We start from the raw sequence: 20271 nt of genomic DNA on the forward strand, positions 1-20271 counted from the left end.
GGGGCCTGGCAACCCCGGTCAAAGCATTCATCAGTTTTCCGAGCCGGAGCTTTCCTTGTCAGACAGACAGCGTGGAGAGATGGTGCTGGATTTGGACCTGTTTCGGACCGACAAAGGCGGCGATCCAGAAATCGTCCGTGAGACTCAGAGGAAGAGGTTTAAAGATGTTACACTTGTTGATAAACTGGTCGCAGCAGATACAGAGTGGAGAAAATGTAAGTGTCAAAAGGCCTTTCCCTTTCCTGTAGTAGCTAGTGTTAGCAAGCTGGCTAATACTGCTAATGTTAGCATAGCCCCGATACGTGCCCTCTCACTTCTATGAAGGGACGCCAAACTCCGTTCAGAAATCTGGCAATTTAACGTCCAAATATACAACCCAAATATACAACCCATTTAAATGATGACTTAAGACATTTTACGAATGTTTAGGATCTTGTCTCCCGTTCGGTGCCATCCAATACACAAAACGGCACTTATTTCAGTAAAATTTCAACTTCAGTAATTGCTTAGTTTGTTCTTGCCACTGTTTTCTTCTACCACCATATGTCACCCTGCAGTGGACGATAGTGAGCACTGTGAATCATTTCAGAAAGTTGTCATTTTAATGAAATAGCGTAGCTATTGCTTGGTGGATCATATCTATGCCGAATTTACCACTGGGCACTAACAATTTGCTAAAGGTCTTAAGTCACGGTCTGCCTGATGTGCATGTTTGCCCATAAGCAAGACAGCATTTAATTGCCAGTTTTGTTAATGAAATTTTGCGACGTGTTCTCTACAGTAGAACACCGGCACGTATTTGGGCTAATGCTAGCGCAGCTAGCACCTTTCATTGAATCAAAACGAAACCATATGTTACTCTGTAGTTAATCGTAGCTGCTTAAATTTCGCTCTCTAATCCAGCATGCTTAGTACTAGCGAACTGCTGATTCTGATCATATTTTTTGCATGTAGGATATGAAAGTTAACTAACGTTTAGCTATTTTAGCTTAGCGATGCCAGGAGATACTGTGCAATCTGACGCAATCCCAGCCAGTGGCGTGTCAAGTCAACCTCGCCCTGCAGTGTACAGACAGTAGCATTAAGATCTTGTATGATAATGAACTTGTTGGCCACAATGTTGAAGCTGTTTAAGTGACATTAAAGATATACTTTGACACAGTTTCTTTTACATCCCAACCTTTGATGATGTGATGGTGGGCTGCAACTAGAGTTAACGCCTGTCATCAAGTGTAATGGTCCTACTACTGCAATACACACACACACACACACACATACACACACACACACACACACACACACACACACACACACACATCTCAAATCAACAGCCAAGCACAGTTCCATCAAGACACTGACTGACTTTTTGCAACGTCCTAACAGGCCGCTTCACTGCAGACAACCTCAACAAGGCGAAGAACCTCTGCAGCAAGAGCATTGGGGAGAAGATGAAGGTACAGTATGAAAGCGTCAGCACACTAAATGACTGAGCTGGCTGTTGTCCACACAGCAATTCAAATATTGGTGTTCTGATAGCATTACCAAGAGGTGGAGGAGGTGGGCCGTCAGTTTGTGTCCACTGGCCAGAGTAAACAATGGAGAGACTTGAGGGAGTTTGTTAGACTAGTTGTGCCGTCTACTTGCTTTTTCTTTAACCCCTTCTTATTTTGTGTGTGCAGAAGAAGGAACCAGTTGGGGAGGATGAGTCTTTACCTGATGAAGCGCAGAACCTGGAGTCCCTAACAGCTGAGACATTATCGGTATGGCAGCAAGTGTGCATTTGTTTGTGTTTGTTTTTGCCGTCTCTGGTGTGTGTGTGCCCTATGAAGAAGCTGCCAGCTCTACCTGCTTACCTACAAGTATGGCAGCATTTGCATTTTGTTGAATCAATAAGAAGAAATTAATTCCCATAGAATTTGATTAGATAACAGACACGACTTGATGCCCACAAAGTTTGTCATTTGCTTCTTTTCCTCTCCTCACTTCTTGTGATTGGTTTTCCCTGTATCTCTTCCTCTGTCTCAGCCCTTGACAGTAACCCAGATCAAGAAGGTGCGTTTGTTGGTGGACGAGGCCGTGGAGAAGACCGACAGCGAGAGGATAAAGCTGGAGGCGGTGCGCTTCGAGTACCTGAGAGAGATCGGCAACCTGCTGCACCCGTCTGTACCCATCAGCAACGATGAGGTGGGTGCTTTGGGTAAAACAGTAGTTTACTACATTAACTGGATTTAAAAATAGATTTTATGTAGCTGTAAATCCATCGTCATTTCACATATTGTGATATTGTTGTGAAGAACGATCTTCAGCATGAATGTGATCTGGCCTAGCTGACATAATGTCCAGCCACTATCAGCCTACATCATACTGAATGACCAAAATATCAAATCCAGACAAGAATTTCAGCTCTGAAAAGTATGGAATTGAAATGTGATTTTTCTGTTTATCTCAGGTTTTTTGGGTTAGACTTTAATTAATTTCAATTGGCAATTGCCTGTTGTTTGTTTCATTTTATTTATTTCGTTCTTACTTTTTTTCCCCAACGTGTTGTCACATCCCTGCATACACACCTTAAGTCATTATCAATTACCAGTACACAGGACAAGGTGGTTTTACTAGTTGTATCTCAATTACATGAAATAGATCCACCGGTTTTCTCCTTGGCATGCTTTGTCCGCAGCTGCACCCGATTTCAACAGATGAAAAGTAATGCCTTGTCATGTAAACTGCTGCTACTGCATCATACATCGAGTAGTGACAGAATTACATTTTAATCACACATTTAAAATTACATATACATACAAATAGATCAAATTCACTCTCTCCTGCTTCATTCACATGAGGTTGTGTATGTGTGCATGCTCTCTGCTAATGCTCTGTTCCCTGTTCCCTCCTGGCAGGACGTGGACAACAAGGTGGAGCGTACCTGGGGCGACTGCAGCGGCCAGAAGAAGTACTCCCACGTTGACCTGGTGGTCATGATCGATGGCTTCGACGGAGAGAAGGGAGCCGTGGTGGCTGGGAGCAGAGGCTACTTCTTGAAGGTAAGGTCACACAGAGGCTCTGACACACACTCGCATACGTATGCGCAGGGAAGCATTTGCATACACGTTAACGGTCTTTCTCCAGTTCATTTTGTCTTCCACTCACTCCCTCGCTCTCATCCATTGATGGGTCTTTAAACACACAAACACAACTGCGTATGTTTTCTTTACTGTGCATATAACTAATAGTTCTTGTATGCAGTGTAGCTCTACTTACGTTTTCAGATGAAGCAAGTGCAAAACGGTCCTCACAAGCCAGAATTTTAATGTGATTATAGAGAAGAAATGCAAGAAAATGTTGATTTGTTGAGATTAGACTAGACAAAACTAATGATCCCGAAAGTAAATGGGATTGTTGCAGCAGACAATAAGAGAGTGATGGAAGACAATGGAGAGTAATGAAGATAATACAAGTAACCACCAGTAGAGCGTATTGAAAATAATGCAGCAAATAAATAAAGGTACATTTATCAAGGGCCTGAAAAGGTTACAAAACACATCTGTCAATGGAAGGAGGATAAATCAGGGTTCTGAAACATTTTTCACTGCCCGGGCCCAAATGACCCAAACTTCATCTCTCACCCTTGATTTGACCTCTTGCCACACCATGTAGAGACCCGCCAAAAGTAGGTCCATGACCCGCTTTAGGTTCCTGCAGAAACCACTTTCTCAGTCCATTCCCTCTCCTCTCTGGTCTTCAGGGGCCCCTGGTGTTCCTGGAGCAGGCCCTGATCAATTACGCCCTGAGGATTCTCTACAGCAAGAAGTACACCATGCTCTACACGCCCTTCTTCATGAGGAAAGAGGTCATGCAGGAAGTCGCCCAGCTCAGCCAGTTCGACGATGAGCTTTACAAGGTACTGAGGCTCTTATCCAATTCCTGTAGAATAATATCCCACATGATGATGGCCTAGATCTTTAGTGCTGATTCAGATAAACTAGAGGAGTTCAAAGTATGTATTCACCATTTATGACCCACTCTTAGTTTTGATGTGACCTCTAGTTATACTTGGATTAATTTTCTGGATGTTACATTATATGGAAGGCCCCAAACTGTCTACTACTACTTACTTATACAAAGCCGACAGATAGAAATGCTGTGTTGAGAGCCAGTAGCTTTCATCCAGTGCCTTTTGAAGCAGGGTCTTGCACACTGTCTTGCACAGACAGTTTTATAGATTGCGGAGGATATGTTCTTTGGATGATGACTTTAAAGCCAAAAGTTCACATCAACGGGTTATCTGAGAAGAGGGTTATTACTGCCTACAAAAAAAGCTCTAGGGAGGAATAGACAAGCTCTATTGGAGCCGTCAAGTCTGGAAAGATTTATTCTTGGGTTTTCACTTCCAGTTTTTCCAGCCCATACAGGCCAGATTAAGAAGATTATAAAAAGACATTGGCATATTTTGGCCACAGATGATAAGGTTGGTGACATAGGCCAACGTAGTCAGAAGACCCACACCGGTTCAGGCAGAGACAAAGCAACAGATTGGGCCTCTGCTGGACCAACCATGCCTACAGGGGTCCCAGCTGCCAAATGAGCTTCATAATGCTTAACGTCTTGTTAAACTTGTTCAATTCAGAAACAACCCAATTTGGGCTGTGGCTGCACCACCTGCTGGCCCAAGCAAAGAACTGCTGCTCAGACCTGAAAGGCATCACTGTACATTTTACATAGTCTTAGTAGCAGTTAAGTAGTTAATTTTACATATATAAAGTCAAATCACAATCCATGAATCCATTTAAGAAGTGACGGTACAAAATGGAAAATGTGACAACTCTGAAATTATGTGCTGATTCTTTTTCTTTCGATGATTTTCATTTCAGGCTTTTTGAATGCAAAACTCTCATTTATTTTGAACAGGGATTCCCGTTTTCCTGCATTCTGCCCACTGTTTCCCCCTTTTTTTTGTGTGCCGTCCTGATCAAACCCCCTCTATGCGTCTCTCTCAGGTCATCGGCAAGGGCAGCGAGAAGTCAGACGACAACTCCATCGACGAGAAGTACCTGATCGCCACCTCGGAGCAGCCCATCGCAGCCTTCCTGAGGGAAGAGTGGCTCAAGCCCGAGGACCTGCCCATCCGCTACGCCGGCTTCTCCACCTGCTTCAGACAGGAGGTGGGCTCCCACGGGCGAGACACCCGCGGGATCTTCAGGGTGCACCAGTTCGAGAAGGTCAGTCGCTGGGCTATACTATAAATCATCCTACTACTTTTCCCAGTAACAAGTAGTGGAAAAAATTACAATTTCAATGCAAGTAAGTTAGAATTCAAATAAATAAATGCAGATGTTCCACAGTTTTGATGCAGTTTTGATGTGCAGCTTTTGTGATTTAGTTAGTTTTAAATGCAATAAAATACAGAGAGATGATATTTTTTCGGTCTGCTTTATGATGTATGTGCCGCATTTGATCATAAAGTCTAAGCAGTTTTCTCTCCTGGTCCCTGCTCCCTCGCCCCTCAGATTGAGCAGTTTGTTTATGCCTCTCCCCATGACAACAAATCATGGGAGATGTTCGACGAGATGATCGAGACGGCAGAGGAGTTCTACCAGTCTCTAGGAATTCCTTATCGCATCGTCAACATTGTCTCTGGTAGGTCTCACACACACACACACACACTTTTTCAGCTGTAGAGCCAAACAATTACATAGTGGCTACTGATCATTTCATCTTGATTATTAGATCTTATGAAAATGAATGGTTCTCAGTTCTGAGTCTTGTTCGAAGCTGTTGCAAAGCACCTGATATACGCTTACCTGTGACTGTATAAGTCTTAATTTAAATATTGATGACCTAACTGAAAATCAACACCCATATTGACACTTGACACTTGTTTAGCTACTGTTCAAGAATTATTATTACTTGGTGGTAGGATATTTTATTATGTAATTACCATCAGTAAAACATAAGATTTATTGAACTTTTGTGGGGGTTTTTTTTTTGTTTGTTCATTTTTTTTATAGTACAATTATGTGTCACTATAAAGCACGGCCTCTCATGACTTACTGCTTAATCACCAGCTACTGTTGGAGCAGAGTATCTAGTGCCTGTGTTAAGACCAGTCCATCTTATAAACTCACTGCACTCTCCTGTCTGTCCTCTTAGGGGCCCTTAATTATGCAGCCAGTAAGAAGCTGGACCTGGAGGCCTGGTTCCCTGGCTCCGGTGCCTTCAGAGAGCTGGTCTCCTGCTCCAACTGCACCGACTACCAGGCCAGACGCCTCCGCATCCGCTACGGGCAGACCAAGAAGATGATGGACAAGGTGAGACCATCCATCTAGACCCAAGCCCCGAGAGATCTTAATGCGTCCTCATGGAATATTCAAGAAACTATTGTTGTCGGGTAGCAAATACAATTCCAGCCAGTAAGCAGAGATTTGATGATTTAATGATGCTTAAAAAATATTTTCAGTAAGTAAAAACAAATCAGTGGAGACTTCAAATAGTTCCAGATCCCTCAGTGTCACAACTTGCATAGATAAAGGTTTTATACTCAACTAAACATGGCCCATGCTCTGTACACACTTCCTCTCTCTGTATGTTATGCAGGCAGACTTTGTGCACATGCTGAACGCGACCATGTGCGCCACCACGCGCGTGATGTGCGCCATCCTGGAGAACTACCAGACCGAAGAAGGCATCGTCATTCCAGAGAAGCTCAGGGACTTCATGCCCCCTGGTAAGCTCTGCTAGTGGCTTCACAACAACTAGTATAAACATGAAGGTGTCATGAAACGTGGTAATAACATTCATGCATGTCCAAGTGTCTCCTTCATGTTCTTGCTAGTTGTTTGTTCAGTCCAGACATTTCTTTCCCAGGCTTGCATAACTGTATTCAGCGCAGGAATGTCCCGACTTTGAAATAGTCAACATGCTTGTAATATGTAGCAATTATCAGAGCAAGAAACGTGCTTCCTGCTGAAGCCTTCTGCAGCGCTCTCACGCCTGTTAGCTGTCTTCACTGGCATCCCTTTGTTCACTGTTATGTCCATAAATCTGTCTGAATGTGGAGTTCAGCGGCTCTAAAATGTGCAGCTAATGTGACACTAATTACACTTCTGATGAACTGTAGAAGTACATATGTTTTCAGATGACAGATGTTTTCACATCTCATTAAGACAGTGTAAGTATGTTTGAGTGTTGTTGTTTGAGAGTTCTTGACACTTGTTTCTTGTTCTTGTTTTTTACTTTAATTTGATGTAGAGCATTTATACTCCAAATGATTTGGATAAACTATACATTTGCAGTCATGTTGGGTGTTTATAAAAATGTTCACAATGGACCTTTTATGGTCAGAAAAATACAAAACCAAAGCCCTACTTGATACCAGAAATGTCCATCACAACCTCAGACCCTCGTTGATTTTGAATACATTCTCCGAGGACTGTTTTCTGGCTCTTTGTTTTCAAGTTCCTTCAGTTCATTCTCTCCCCCCCCTCCCCCCACACTTCTTCCTCCAGGTCTGACGGAGATGATCAAGTTCGTGAAGCCCGCCCCCATCGACCAGGAGATGTCCAAGAAGGCCAAGAAACAGCAGGACGGAGGGGGGAAGAAGAAGAAGCAGGGAGGAGGCGACCAGGGCCTGCCGAGCGCCGTGGAGAACATGTCCGTCAACGACTCTTAAGGCTCTCTTAAGGCGCTATCGGGTCGCTGCAGTGTCGCTTCACCTCCCTCTCAGATAGAAATAGACGCAGTAGAGCCTCTCGCATAACTGTATAGACATTGATCTGGGGTCAGTTTTTGCGGTTCCTCCCCCCCCCCCCTGTAGTGAACGCCGGCTCTACGCTGTCTATCTCTATCTGGACGGATGGCGATGTTCTCGTTCATCTCAGCCGTTCCTCCTCCTTTCTCCGCTCCCTCTCATTCACTTGAAGCACATTTGAAAAAGGGATCACCGTGTTCTCTCGCCTGTCTGCAGTCCACCTCACAGACTGACCACCTGTCAGTCGAATCTGTCTGTCTCTCCCCTCTCTGCGGCAATACTGAGCCCAAAGCAGACAGATAATAATAAGAGCATGCCAGTTTAACGCTACATTCAGAATCATCAGCTACATTTCTTGATCCGTCTCCTTGGCACTTAGTAGTTTCTGTAGTGGAAATGAACCGCTGGTTACATGCAGATACAAGTTTATTTCCAACATTTGGGGATCATTAATAATAAGTCAAGGTTATGAATTGTTTCAGAGAGTTGGGTATCTTGTGTAACATTGAGTGAATTTACTGTTTGACCTCTTAAATTCATCGGCTCTTCTATACTGTGTTTTTCCTCATCTCTGCGATAAGAACAAAACCTGCATCTCCTCTGTGGAGCAGGCATCGATTGATAACTTTTGAATGGCATCGAAGTGAAGTTTATTATTATACTTCGCAAATATGTCTTGAAAATTACCTGGGGTATTTTAAATTGTCTGTTTTGGGCTTTGCATTATCTATACATTGCATCATCATTTTCCACCATTGTTGCTTTAAGTCATTGTTGACTGTAATGCTGTTCACAAGCATATAACTGAAACATTGACATGTCTGTATGTACTTGCAAGTATATATATATGACTGAGCATTGACAAAGTGGCACTCACTGTAAACAATAAATATTCAAAACAATGGATATGGAAACTCGTTTTTTGTGTTTTTATTTCAATGATTAGTCAAATAAATGCCTAGAAATTAAAAATAAAGTTTATCAGTTAGTCCTCATTTCTAATCAGAGCATAATGTTACAAATGTCTAATAAAATGGATGATTTAGTTCAATTTAAAGTGACATTTAGCCTAAAGTCCAAACACTGGGGATGCTTTTAATAATTCATGGTAACAGGTGGATGGCAAACCCCCTTCACCCTCCTCAAATTGCTGTTATGAACAGTATGCCACATGCTGTGTCAGCATGTCCAGAAAAAATATTAAAATGTATCTAAATTCAGGCCTTTTAAATCATTCAGTACTGTTAAATACAGCTGTTTAGCCCAAAATTCAGCTTTAGAGGTCTTGAGAATGTGGTTTCTTAGTGCACTGCTTTTCTAGTAAGACTGCAGTTTTTTTTTTTTTAATTGTCACATTCATCCCTGTGTTGAAATTGCTGTTACTGTCAACTGCCACTAAAAGGTCTTCAAAAGTCCTATCTTGATGAAACTCTCAGGCGCCCATGATACCCGATAAAGGGCAATAAGGAAGACATGCCAGTTACTGATTAACTCCATAGACTTTACACCCATCCATTTGTAACGGGAAAAGAAAGTGACTCGGTGTAGTTGAAGTATAAAACGGTAAGATGAACCATTATTGTTGAATTAAAAGTACTTGAAACAATTCCTGTGTTATCTGTCCATGCTTATCCAAGACGCTTCTCTGACAGACTGACAACACAAGCCTCAAGATGAGTGACGTCTCTGACGAAGACAACGAGATCTCCTTTTCAATAAAGGTAAAAACATCAAAATCTCATTCTATAAGCAGCAAGTTGGTTAAAAGATTAGATACCTGTGATTAAAGTTACTGCAAGCCCACCATATTGTACCTTTGTTCGATTTGGCTCCGATTTTGTCATCCCTTTCCTGTACTGTAGCACCATTAATCACTCACTGATTTCTGGATGCGTTTCTTGAGGTTTACGAATTGTTATTCTTTATGTGACATCATTCTCATCTGTCATGTCGGGTGCTGTCTTTGGCTGTCTTTGGCATGATGTGATGCTCAGGCATGTTCTCAGCACCTTATTTTCCCATTTTGCTTTGTGTGCGTCTCTCCCTCTGAGCTGTAGTTTCTCGGGCGAGTGGAGGTGGTCCGTCCAGATGGTATGCCGATCCTGGAGGAAGCAGCTCAGAGCCTGAAGGTCAGAGGTTACCATCATCTTTTAGTTACCAAGGGCATTTTTTTTTAGCCCTTGCTTGTAGATCTTGAGTAGATCTTTCACATAGTTTTGCTCAAAATGGATGTGTCAAACATTTGGCAATAAGATACCCAAATAGATTTTGTATTGAGTCACTATCAAAGAGTGCTGGCAGGGATAGTGTCATCACTCCTACACACTGGACTGGGTGGACTGTGCTTCTATTTCAGTGGGAAACTAAACCGCCCACAGAAGGCCCAGTATGGAAACACCATGCTACTTGTTCACTAGAAAGAATGATATTTTCCTCTATATGTTGTCTGACAAGAGTTAAACAAATATTGTCAGGTTACATTGGAAGAGAATGTGATGCAGCCCCTCTCTCTTCTCTCTCTCTCTCTCTCATCCCCTAGACACCAGACAGAGACTCCACCGATAAAGCGCAGAAGAAGAGCAAAGTCCATCTCTTCCTGTCCATGAGTGGGATAGACATCCTGGAAAACAAAACCAAAGTGTGTGACAGAAGTGGATGGCACTTTTTCTTGTATAACCTGATATAGTAGTTATTGAGTTTTCACCTCATCTCTCCCCTTCTCTCCTCTCCTCCTCAGTATATGTTGTACAGTTGCCCTCTCTCCACCGTTTCCTTCTGTGCCGTTCTGCCCTCCATGCCCAAAGTCTTCGGCTTCGTGGCCAAGCACCCTGCAGCAGACATGTACCACTGTTATCTGTTCCAGAGCAAGAAATTTGTGAGTATGACGACCATCACAACAAGACATGACCTGCAAAAACATATTCATATGGTTTGATGTCGTACTGTCCTTCTCTCTAGACAGGCCTTCTCCAAAGCTCCATTGAAAAGGCCTATACTCGATTACAGCAAAACTGTAAATCTCTATAGGAATTAGTGTAATAATATGACATTATAGAATTGTAATATTCTGGGAATATTATACCATAGGAGACAAAAATAGCATTCAGTACAATAATGTCACTATAAACTCACTATTGATCACCACAGACACACTATGAGTCCCTATAGGAATATTAGTTATTTCTTTGATAGGATAGACCAGGGAACCAGTGACACCCACATTGGAAACCAACCATTTACCAATCAAAAGGGAATATTGTGCCCTAGCCAAGTGAGATATTCAGGCTTACAAGGTCTCAGGCATCCAAATCTCTCCTCAGTCTCACGTGCTGGTCTCGGTGATTGGAGATGCTTTCCGAGCTTCAAAAAAAGAGGAGAAGCTCAGAGGAGGAGGACGAGACCTGATAGTGGAGGCACTCAGACATAAGGTTGGTTGAAATATCCATTGAACAGCACTGTATCGGTCAATTCTCTTCCAGTTTAGCCATCTCAGAATGTAAATAGTAACTGCAGTTCATTCTCTCGTGATAGAGCATTTATTTCAGTTATTTCTGCATTAATTAATGTGTCTTTTTATTTATTTCTAAGCAGTTATCGCCTCTGTCTAATTCTTCTCACTGTTATTTAGAATAAAGTGCTGCAGAGAGAGAATGCTGAGCTGAAGAGGAGGCTGGCTCAACACACCAACTGAGTAATAATGACAATGTATGTGGTTTCACTTGCACACACATACACACAGACTCTCCTCATATAACAGACAGCAAACTATTTAAAATTCATTCCCACTGTTGAATGGTTTTTATTACATTCCACAGGTGGAGGTGTGTTTTTCCCTCAGGGAAACCTGCAAGCAGGACGGTGGAACAAAGGAGGAAGAATAATGAAGATGGAAATGGAGGCTTCTGGAAGCTTATGAAGTTAAACTACGTTTGAATAAACTTCCAAATGTTTTGATATTAGCCTATTTTATGAGTGGGTTTTTTTTTTGAGTCCACTGTGTATTGGCGTGTCTGCATCCATAACAGCAGGTGGCAGCAGCGAGCACCCCGCTGGTGTCACTCACTTTTTGTCAACCAACGAGGCAGGTGCGACAATGCTGCATTCACAGCCTGTCCGAAATATTAAATTGACGGCTTGTGCGCACATGAACGACCCAACAAAGGAGAAAAGTGGTAATTATGACTGGGTGTGACTTGCTTTGACAGCAGATTTACCGTGATGTGACGTGTCAACCAATGATGGTAAACGTAATGGCAGCAAAAGTACAACAGCGTGTGGCTAATAAATTCAATTACAAGAATGGTGCGCGTTTTCTGCTCTTTGTTTTGCCACTTGATCTCTAAAATATACTAACAGTCACTAAAAAACATTATAAGCAAGTACCTGAATGCGTCCTGAAGTTGTAGGCTACTTATAACTCGGCCAGTGAGAATTGGGAATGTAACTACACAGAGCACGTGAAGGCAACACAACACGAATGTAAACTCAGATGTGACAGAAGACAGTGAGTTGTGGTTGATGCTGCCACAACTATGCATTTACAGAAATAAATACGTATTTGTGATGGCGACATTGGCTTTTTTGGTCTAAAAGGTAAGAAAACGTGGAGTATTTAAGGTAGATACAGTTACAGTTAGTTACAACCACTGTAAATAGCTGACGTCGGTTAGCTAACTAGCTAGCTTATCAGTTAACATTAGCTACTAACGTTAGCTGGCTACTCAAACGTGACGCACCCTGAAAAACAACATTGTAACTAACGTAACGTTATGTCTCTGTCAGCTGACTTACTTATGTTAAGTTAGATTAGGCTTCAGTGATTCTCGCATTTTATTGACAGACACGAGGTCTTTCTCTGCCAGTTTGAGCTGACCTATTGCTCCTGAGACAATTCGCTAACTACACATATTTTATTTTGGGTGCATGACCCGGTCTCATCGAGCTAACTCTCTTAACCTTTTCCAGGCAAGTGGTTGCATACAGATAGTCGGTTGTCGGAGGGAAAAGCTGGCTTGAGCGTCCATAGACGAGTTCATCCGTCATGGGGAGTCGCTGGTCTCGCAGCGGCAGCAGCCTGGTGCTCATCCCGGACAGCCAGGGGTCTGGGCGGCAGAGAGGGGACAAAGACTCCGATGATGACTCTTTGGACGGTCTGGACAGACGGGAGGACATAGCCCAGTTCCCTTACGTGGAGTTTACTGGCAGGGACAGCATAACCTGTCCAACATGTCAAGGCACTGGACGCATTCCCTCAGGTGAATCTGAAGATCAGTCAGTATGTCAAGTTTTTACAGTAGGTGTAGCTGAGTACAACTTGAGACAAATAGATTACTATTGAATAGCAGGGTGTGTACGGTTCCTGGGAAAAGTCAATTTATGTACACTCAAGGCCTCAAAGGTCTTGAATATAGCTAAAAAAAAATAACATATTAAATCTTGAAATTCAGTCTTAGAAGTCTTTAAAATGTTTAGTTTTGTGATTCGTTGTCTTCCTGGAGAACCCTGTCACACAGATTTATGTTTGGTTTGGTCTGCAGTCGTTTCCATTTTTATGTTAATGTTGCATGTTCATTACAGTTGTGAGATTGGTCTCAAAGAGTCTCAAAGGTGACTTCTGGAATCGGCTGGGAGAACCACCCTGCCTAGATCATCTGTCACCCTCCTTATAACACTGCATTTGTATTTGTGTTGTATTCAAGGGAGAGATTTAGTGTCACACTGACCTGCTGAAATGCAGTTTCAGAGGCTCGATGTTTCCTCTCAGAAAAGAATTCTGAGGGGAAACCTCGATGAAGCCTGTAAGTGACCTTCATCACCTAATCTGCTCTGTATCTCCTTCCTGACAGGTCAAGTGAATGAGCTGGTTGCGCTGATCCCATACAGTGACCAAAGGCTGCAGCCCCAGAGAACGTAAGTAGCCGTTCCTAGTGTCAGCTTATATGGATCAGGCCTCCTTGGTGCTGGAAAGATCTGATTTATGCAATTATCTTTGTTTTCAGTGTGTTACTTCCCAGAGAAATTGATTGATTTATTAATTCATTCATGGATTAAATAATTCTCATATTTGTACTTCCATACTTTCACCCTTACTTGCACTCTACATGACTCTGTAGTCACCGCTCCACTGTACAGAGTCTTTTGCACTACTTTATTCAAATTGAATTGCTAATTCAATATTAATGTAATGACTGTTGCATGCCATTGAGGACTTAAAACTTAATATTGTAATATTGATCCTAGTGTGTGTAAGCTCTTTGTATGATCCACAACAAACTAAAAACGATCCTGCATTACTGTTGTCCTAGGAAGCTGTATGTGGTCATGTCAGCTGTGTTGTGCCTCCTGGCGTCTGCGCTCGTGGCCTTTTTCCTCTTCCCCCGCTCCGTGGTTGTGGTGGATGATGGGATACGCTCGGTGACGGTGACGTTCGACCACTCCCACATGAGAGTCCTAATGAACATGACGGTAGGTTTTCTCCCATACACACAGTACACCTTTACTTACCTTGTGCCTGCACCCTGAAACAAATCCAGTCAAAGTCGCAGGTGTAGTTTTACATAAAAATCTTAATGTTGAATCTCCTTTTTTATTTCACTGTGTGCCTTTGAGACTAATTACATGTCTTTCCCTCAGAGCACGTTGAACTTCAGCAACCCCAACTTCTTCACGGTGCTGGTGCAGAGCGTGAGCTGCCAGGTCCTTTACATGAAGACGGTGATAGGGACTCAGCAGTTAGACAACATCATCACCATCCAGCCACTCGGCCAGGGACAGGTACAGAAGTATACACATTTACTGTACATTGACATAGAGCCTACTTCTTAACCCTACAAAATAACACAAACACCTTAGTGCTTCCTGGTAGACGGTTCAATATACAATACAAACCAAGGTGTCACCCTCACAAGAACATAGGTACGCCTGCTACAGGATGTGGTTTCTGTATTACGGATTGTTTTGGGCGTGAGCTGCCTGCTCCTCTGCATGAAGACTGTGATGCAACTCTGCTGCTACAGGCTCAATACTTTCACACCTGAGTGTAACAACCTGTAACACACTTTCAATGATGTGGAGAGTTTCTTCAGCTACCCTGCAGCTGCTGTTTTTGTACAGTTCAATTGGGTATTTCATGCCACCCGAGCTTAGTCAAGTGTCTTGAGGCATATCACAGGGTCATGCTTCATAGGCAAACCCTTGTTTACATTGCGTCATGCCTTCATCTTACTGCTGATAAAATATCTCTACGTAATGGCCATTACTGTAAGTAACTACCGTTTCAGCTGCAGATAACACAGGAGGGGTGTGTTGTGTAACATGTTGGTCTTCTGCAGGTGAACTACACTGTCAGTGTGGAGATTGGTAGCAGCGCCTCCTACGTTTAGTAAGTGTTACTTCTCTTTATTCCGGCTAGACTTTGAACGTCTCATTTTGTCCAAACATCTTATCAGTGTTCTGTAGAAACCTAGTATTTCCAAAATGTATCCATGGGTTTTTCTTTGTGGAGTGCATCCTCAGTGGTTTCACTTGGAGCCAAAGAAAGAGTTTCTCCTCACAGGGAACAAAGTTACATATAAATTACACAAGAGAAAATTGGAGTTATGAGGTTTTTGCAGGACACTAACAATATTCATATGTCCAAGAGTTTGTTTACAAGACTTACCAAAAGTCAGTAATCCAATGTTACATTCTTAACCTGTTCTGCTTTGTGTGTTTGTAGCGCCTTCTGCACCATGCCCAGCATCAAAGTCCACAACATTGTTGTATTCATGCAGTAAGTATCTCTTTATTTTGAGAAGGAGCTTCATTCTACTTCTTCATCCTGTTTTCTGTTTCTCTTTTTCCATCTGTTTTATTTGAATCATCATTAACTTTTCTTATCAGCCTGTAACCAAGTGACAGTGGACGTGCAATTTTGTCATGGGTGTTGTTAGGCAACGCCAAGTGACAATATTGCCCCATAAACCACTGCCTCAAGGTCATAATTGCTTTTTTAAAACTGTTAGCAATACTTCCCATTTTTGGATCTGACTGTCATTATTTGTTGCCATGTAGATTTGACAAAACAATCGTTAAGCGTTCTGGAATTTACTGGAATCACTTTTTCTACAGTAATGCAACTTGGAGTTTATAGATATTAGGACAGGCGCAAAATTTTCCCATGGGCTAAGTTTATTGGAAAATCAGACATTTGAATCCATAGTGGATCTTTGTCAGATCAATTTAAAAACACCCATATACTGTATATAGATGTATTTTTTGGCATTCAGCATGAACTATACATGAGCTCCTTTCCACTTTCCACCTTTAGCTAATTTCCCTTACTTATGCAGCCTTGTATCTGACTGCTTGGTTTCTGTATTGTGTTCTCTGCTCCCAGGACCTCGGTGAAAACCTCTTACATGGTGCGAACGGCCCAGAACAGCCTGGAAGCCTATCACTACATAGACTGTGGCAGCAACTCCACTTACCACCAGCCAACCAAGCGGCGCAGGCACCACTCCCCGACCCATGGCCCAACCACGTCCCTCAGCACCCCTCTTCTGTGAGTCCTGCAATGGGATGCATCATTTTCCCGAAGTAGGTGCGAGATGTTGCCGTTCAAGCTCAGTGCAAGTCCCAGGATGGACTTTGCTCTTTTCAGTACAGACACACCACCAGCAGCAACTCACCAAATGGTGCTTACCCTACTGCTCACACAACACATTTAACTATAATGAATCAGGGCCAGAACAGCGAGAGATACCCTCATTTATCAGGAGACAGAATAGGTAGTCATTAAGTTGCTGTTGTAGTCTTAGGCTTTGACATTGGATTACCAGGCTGTCTCTCCTGTCACACAAATGGGTGCAGGCAGGTGAAAACTGGATAAGTTTTCTGTGTTAGTGCCTAGTGGGGCTTATCATTGCCCGGGCCAATTCGACATGTCGATAACGTCCATTGCCTCAAGGTTATTATTATCATACAAACACCCATTATTTTTCGAATTGGATATTTATATTGGATACAGCCACTTTTTAGTATCAGTGCCTTGAAGGACTTATCATTGCTCAACATGTCTAGAACACAGTCTGAAAAGGAGCATTTGTTTATTTCAAACCATAGCTAAGCTGACAAGTCGTTTCTGTTGGCAAAAAGAATCGCAAATATGTCCTCCTGGGAAAAAATTGAGTGGCATATATAATGAGAAATCCCTGACCAGCATTCCTTGGCCCTGTTGAGGAAACCAGACTAATGCAGGAGAAAGCTCCTTTCTTTAAGGGTAATGTCTGGCATTCCCTCCTGACAATATAGTGCCAGGAATGGCATTTTTGCCAAAGCTTTAATTGTCGCTACAGAGCTCTGTCTGTGCCTGCTGCTGTTTTGCCCGTAGTGCAACATTAGGAGAGCATTCTTTGGCATAGCTTGAATGACTGAGAAACTTGGCGTTGTAACACTGTGTGGACCGAGGCTACTGACATTTCATTTCTTGAAAAGGGAGAAAGAACTGGCCTGCTGTGTATATTTTGGATTTAATGCGACCAGAGGATGGATAATTTGCTACTTGGGTTTTCGCACCTTTAGAATTGGTACATCTTGTTACATAATGCTGTTGCTGTGTTATTTATCTACTTTTGAAGGTGAAAATGGCATTTAAGATTTAGCATTTTGTGGATGTTTTTAAAAGGTAATGTATTCTAAGTTATTCTTGTAACACTCCTTATCAACAAGTCTAATCAACTCAATTTTAAATTCACGTTTGAGATCCACAGTCACAAAGCATCACAGAAATTTAATACTGACCTGAGCAGATTTTCTCTTAAGGCTTTAGTGAAGTTGATGTGCTCATGTGACCTAACCACTAGATCTTATTCTTGAGTATTGAGTACAAATCTGTATCCTTGATTACAAATGTACCACAGATTTAATAAGCTCTTCTGATATCAGAGAGGGAATAGATCTATAAGTTACACACTCATAATTAAGCTACTGTTCGGGGCAGTTGAGGTGCTGAATACATTGGCCCAGTAGCTGACCTTATGTGTGTTGAGCAACAATGTCCCATTTCCTCTCCATCATGGCGTTAACATTCCAGATGTGCATCATTTCCTGCAATCAGTATTTAAAAATGATTGGCTGAAATCCAAGCTGACAGAATAACTTGGACTGTGGCTTGAATACGTGTGTGTGAGAGTGTGTGTGTCTGTGTGTGTGTGTGTCTAGTTGAGTATACTTCAGTCTGTCAGACTGGCCATTATGGAATTACAGTGTTATTTCCTTTGCCTTATCCTACATCTGTGTGTTTTTAGCCAACTCCTCTCTGACTTATCAAATCACAAACAAGCATTTCAGCCCAGTGAATCGTCCCACAGCCCGGCGGATGGTTGACTAAAGCTCAAATGACTTTGGTTATCTGCTTTGTATGGCTTTGCCTGGCAGACTGTACAGTAACCCTGTGTGAACTGTGTGGTCGTATTTCACAACAAACGGCAACGTGACTAACAGCGGTCGGCTGAGGTTCATTGTGATGCGACTAATTTTTTTAAAGGGACAGTACTTTGTAAATTTACAGTGTATGAATGAAAACGGTTTTTATCTAAATGTTTTTGAAGAAATGTATATTTTCATGCTTGGTTCTAAAAAGTAATGTCATTAAAGGGAACGATGAACTAATAAATAAAATGAGTATAAAAACCTTTCGGTTGTGCATCTTTTTTTGATTTTTTAAGGACCATTAACCCAAAATGACCATTAAGCCAAGAACACTTTTGGTACCACATTGTTTCAGTTTAATTATATTCTTCATTTGTGCATACAAAATAGCATAATTTCCTTTTCAAACAAACAATTCCTTTTCCATGTCTCTTACACTGTCCTATAGCTGCATGTGAGAAAATATATTACTACATAATATAGAGATCAACAAGAAAACAGACCACAATATATATTATCGCTGCAATACAAGTAGTGTTTTCTAGGTTTTACGGAACAAGGCGACACACTAAATAGAGGCATAGTAAAAATACATGAAGCAAAAAATACATACAAAAATATAGCTGGATAAAAAGCTTATTAATACAGGAGTGCTTTGTCTTTGGTTAAGTACGTATGTCCTTAGGCCACTGTCTTGTGTCTTGTGTGTTTGTCTGTCTTTCTTAACTTTGTACATGATTAACTTGATATAAAGCAATATATGAGAATTTTACACTGTTGTGGCGTTTAATAATTTTTCCTCAAGTCGTTTGAATAAATGTCATTATGATTTATCACACAGTATATTGTAATCGATAGAATTTACCTCATTGTGTAGGTACTTCAGTTTACTGATAGACAAGTAGGTTTACTGGAATAAGCATCGGTCACAAGATATAACAGTGAATTAATGAACAACAAACATTTCACGGCAATGGTGTGGAACAACACTACGTCCTTCCTCATCTATCTTGTTTTTTCCATTTAGGGCACATTTCATTAAAACTCGCATGTGGACGTAACTAAACCCTTTTATCAAGAACTCTGTTCGGCCTTCCGCATTTACCGAACCGCCCTCCGCGCACCAGAACCTAAACACACACACACACACGCACGCGCACACACACACACACCACTCCCTCGCACACACTCGTCATTAAAGTTAAAAAACCTTACATTCATGTTTACTTTCGTTAGACGGTTATGTCTCTCGCCCCGCCGATAAGTTTTGTCTGAGTGAAACAATATGATTGTCGGTGGTGAGCGTAAATGTAATGCAGACACTGTGTTACATTGATAAGGACGCTGTGGCAGCTTTGAAGGCAAAGTCGAAGGTTATCAACAGTTATCACTCAGCTGTACATACTTCTGCATACCTGAACATCTGCTGATATAGTAACTAAATTACATCGTCAGGACTTTGGTCGCTTTTTTTGTAGGGAGGAAAATAATGGATTTTGTAACAACACAAATATAAACACCTGTTATTTTATAAAGGCAGCTATGTCTGAAATGTTGAACCTCATGGGGGTTTATCAGCCCCAAACAGTGCAAGGAAAGCTCCTATGGGACAAAGATGTTATAAGCTATATTTAACCGTATTTATTCAACCAGGTATGTCAATTTGGTCACAAGATCAGCTCTTTATTTACAATGATGGCTTGGAAAAGGTTGTTTTTTTCTGGAGAGCCTTTACGGATGGTTGAATAATCGGAGAATTTAGTGAAAGAGAAACGTCTCTGAAGCCTCCTCGTCCTTGGAGGAGTTGTAACACTATACACATCATGGCTTTGCTTTGCTCGTCTTTTATCTGTATGTATGCAGGCCCTGTCCTTTGATCAAGTAGTGCTTTACTAGATTTGAAGAGCGAAAAAAGAGTCCTTTGATGGATCCAATCAATCCGCGTTCCTCAAGGAATGAGGGAAAGAAATGAATGCATTTCCATTGCAAAGGTCTGGAACATATTTTTAGAGTTGCCTTCATGGGCATGGTTTCCCCCAGTCTTCACACCTAAATATAAGGAAGCCTTTGTCACATTATAAACCAATGGACAATGATAGCCTTGGTGCTATGATCTA

The 20271-nt window shown here is 41.9% G+C and overlaps 3 protein-coding genes across 3 annotated transcripts; all 3 read left to right on the forward strand.

Moving 5' to 3' along the window:
* The first annotated feature begins 50 nt into the window (after nt 1-50).
* Nucleotides 51-8650, forward strand: sars1 (seryl-tRNA synthetase 1). Its single transcript, XM_071538868.1, has 11 exons — nt 51-215; nt 1384-1454; nt 1680-1760; nt 2026-2184; nt 2898-3041; nt 3743-3898; nt 4995-5216; nt 5505-5634; nt 6148-6305; nt 6592-6721; nt 7503-8650. Exons 1-11 carry the CDS (start codon nt 80-82, stop codon nt 7664-7666), a joined length of 1551 nt encoding a protein of 516 aa, XP_071394969.1. The 5' UTR covers nt 51-79; the 3' UTR covers nt 7667-8650.
* A 767-nt stretch (nt 8651-9417) lies between these two features.
* LOC139660661 (PTB domain-containing engulfment adapter protein 1-like) lies at nt 9418-11644 on the forward strand. The gene is made up of 7 exons (XM_071538862.1): nt 9418-9465; nt 9802-9873; nt 10284-10382; nt 10482-10619; nt 11065-11172; nt 11373-11449; nt 11560-11644. The coding sequence occupies exons 1-6, from the start codon at nt 9418-9420 to the stop codon at nt 11433-11435; spliced, it is 528 nt and encodes a 175-aa protein (XP_071394963.1). The 3' UTR covers nt 11436-11449; nt 11560-11644.
* A 577-nt stretch (nt 11645-12221) lies between these two features.
* Nucleotides 12222-18434, forward strand: tmem106c (transmembrane protein 106C). Its single transcript, XM_071538875.1, has 8 exons — nt 12222-12337; nt 12710-12999; nt 13591-13654; nt 14050-14209; nt 14378-14518; nt 15076-15125; nt 15462-15515; nt 16122-18434. The coding sequence occupies exons 2-8, from the start codon at nt 12786-12788 to the stop codon at nt 16288-16290; spliced, it is 852 nt and encodes a 283-aa protein (XP_071394976.1). The 5' UTR covers nt 12222-12337; nt 12710-12785; the 3' UTR covers nt 16291-18434.
* The last annotated feature ends 1837 nt before the right edge of the window (nt 18435-20271 follow it).

This window comes from Centroberyx affinis, unplaced genomic scaffold (genome assembly GCF_046629955.1).
Source record: "Centroberyx affinis isolate AG114_WGS23_722 - 3 ecotype Tasmania unplaced genomic scaffold, CSIRO-AGI_Caff_v1 ptg003357l_1, whole genome shotgun sequence".
Lineage (NCBI taxonomy): Eukaryota > Metazoa > Chordata > Actinopteri > Beryciformes > Berycidae > Centroberyx > Centroberyx affinis.

What these genes read in the sequence shown, in the direction of transcription:
- sars1 (XM_071538868.1), top strand. Translation starts at nt 80, where the DNA reads ATGGTGCTGGATTTGGACCTGTTTCGGACCGACAAAGGCGGCGATCCA. An exon ending in TACCCATCAGCAACGATGAG is followed by an intron (nt 2,185 to 2,897) that starts GTGGGTGCTTTG and finishes CCCTCCTGGCAG; the next exon opens with GACGTGGACAACAAGGTGGA. An exon ending in CCAAGAAGATGATGGACAAG is followed by an intron (nt 6,306 to 6,591) that starts GTGAGACCATCC and finishes TATGTTATGCAG; the next exon opens with GCAGACTTTGTGCACATGCT.
- tmem106c (XM_071538875.1), top strand. Translation starts at nt 12,786, where the DNA reads ATGGGGAGTCGCTGGTCTCGCAGCGGCAGCAGCCTGGTGCTCATCCCG. An exon ending in AGGCTGCAGCCCCAGAGAAC is followed by an intron (nt 13,655 to 14,049) that starts GTAAGTAGCCGT and finishes CTGTTGTCCTAG; the next exon opens with GAAGCTGTATGTGGTCATGT. An exon ending in AACATTGTTGTATTCATGCA is followed by an intron (nt 15,516 to 16,121) that starts GTAAGTATCTCT and finishes CTCTGCTCCCAG; the next exon opens with GACCTCGGTGAAAACCTCTT.
- LOC139660661 (XM_071538862.1), top strand. Translation starts at nt 9,418, where the DNA reads ATGAGTGACGTCTCTGACGAAGACAACGAGATCTCCTTTTCAATAAAG. An exon ending in AGATCTCCTTTTCAATAAAG is followed by an intron (nt 9,466 to 9,801) that starts GTAAAAACATCA and finishes TCTGAGCTGTAG; the next exon opens with TTTCTCGGGCGAGTGGAGGT. An exon ending in TGTTCCAGAGCAAGAAATTT is followed by an intron (nt 10,620 to 11,064) that starts GTGAGTATGACG and finishes ATCTCTCCTCAG; the next exon opens with TCTCACGTGCTGGTCTCGGT.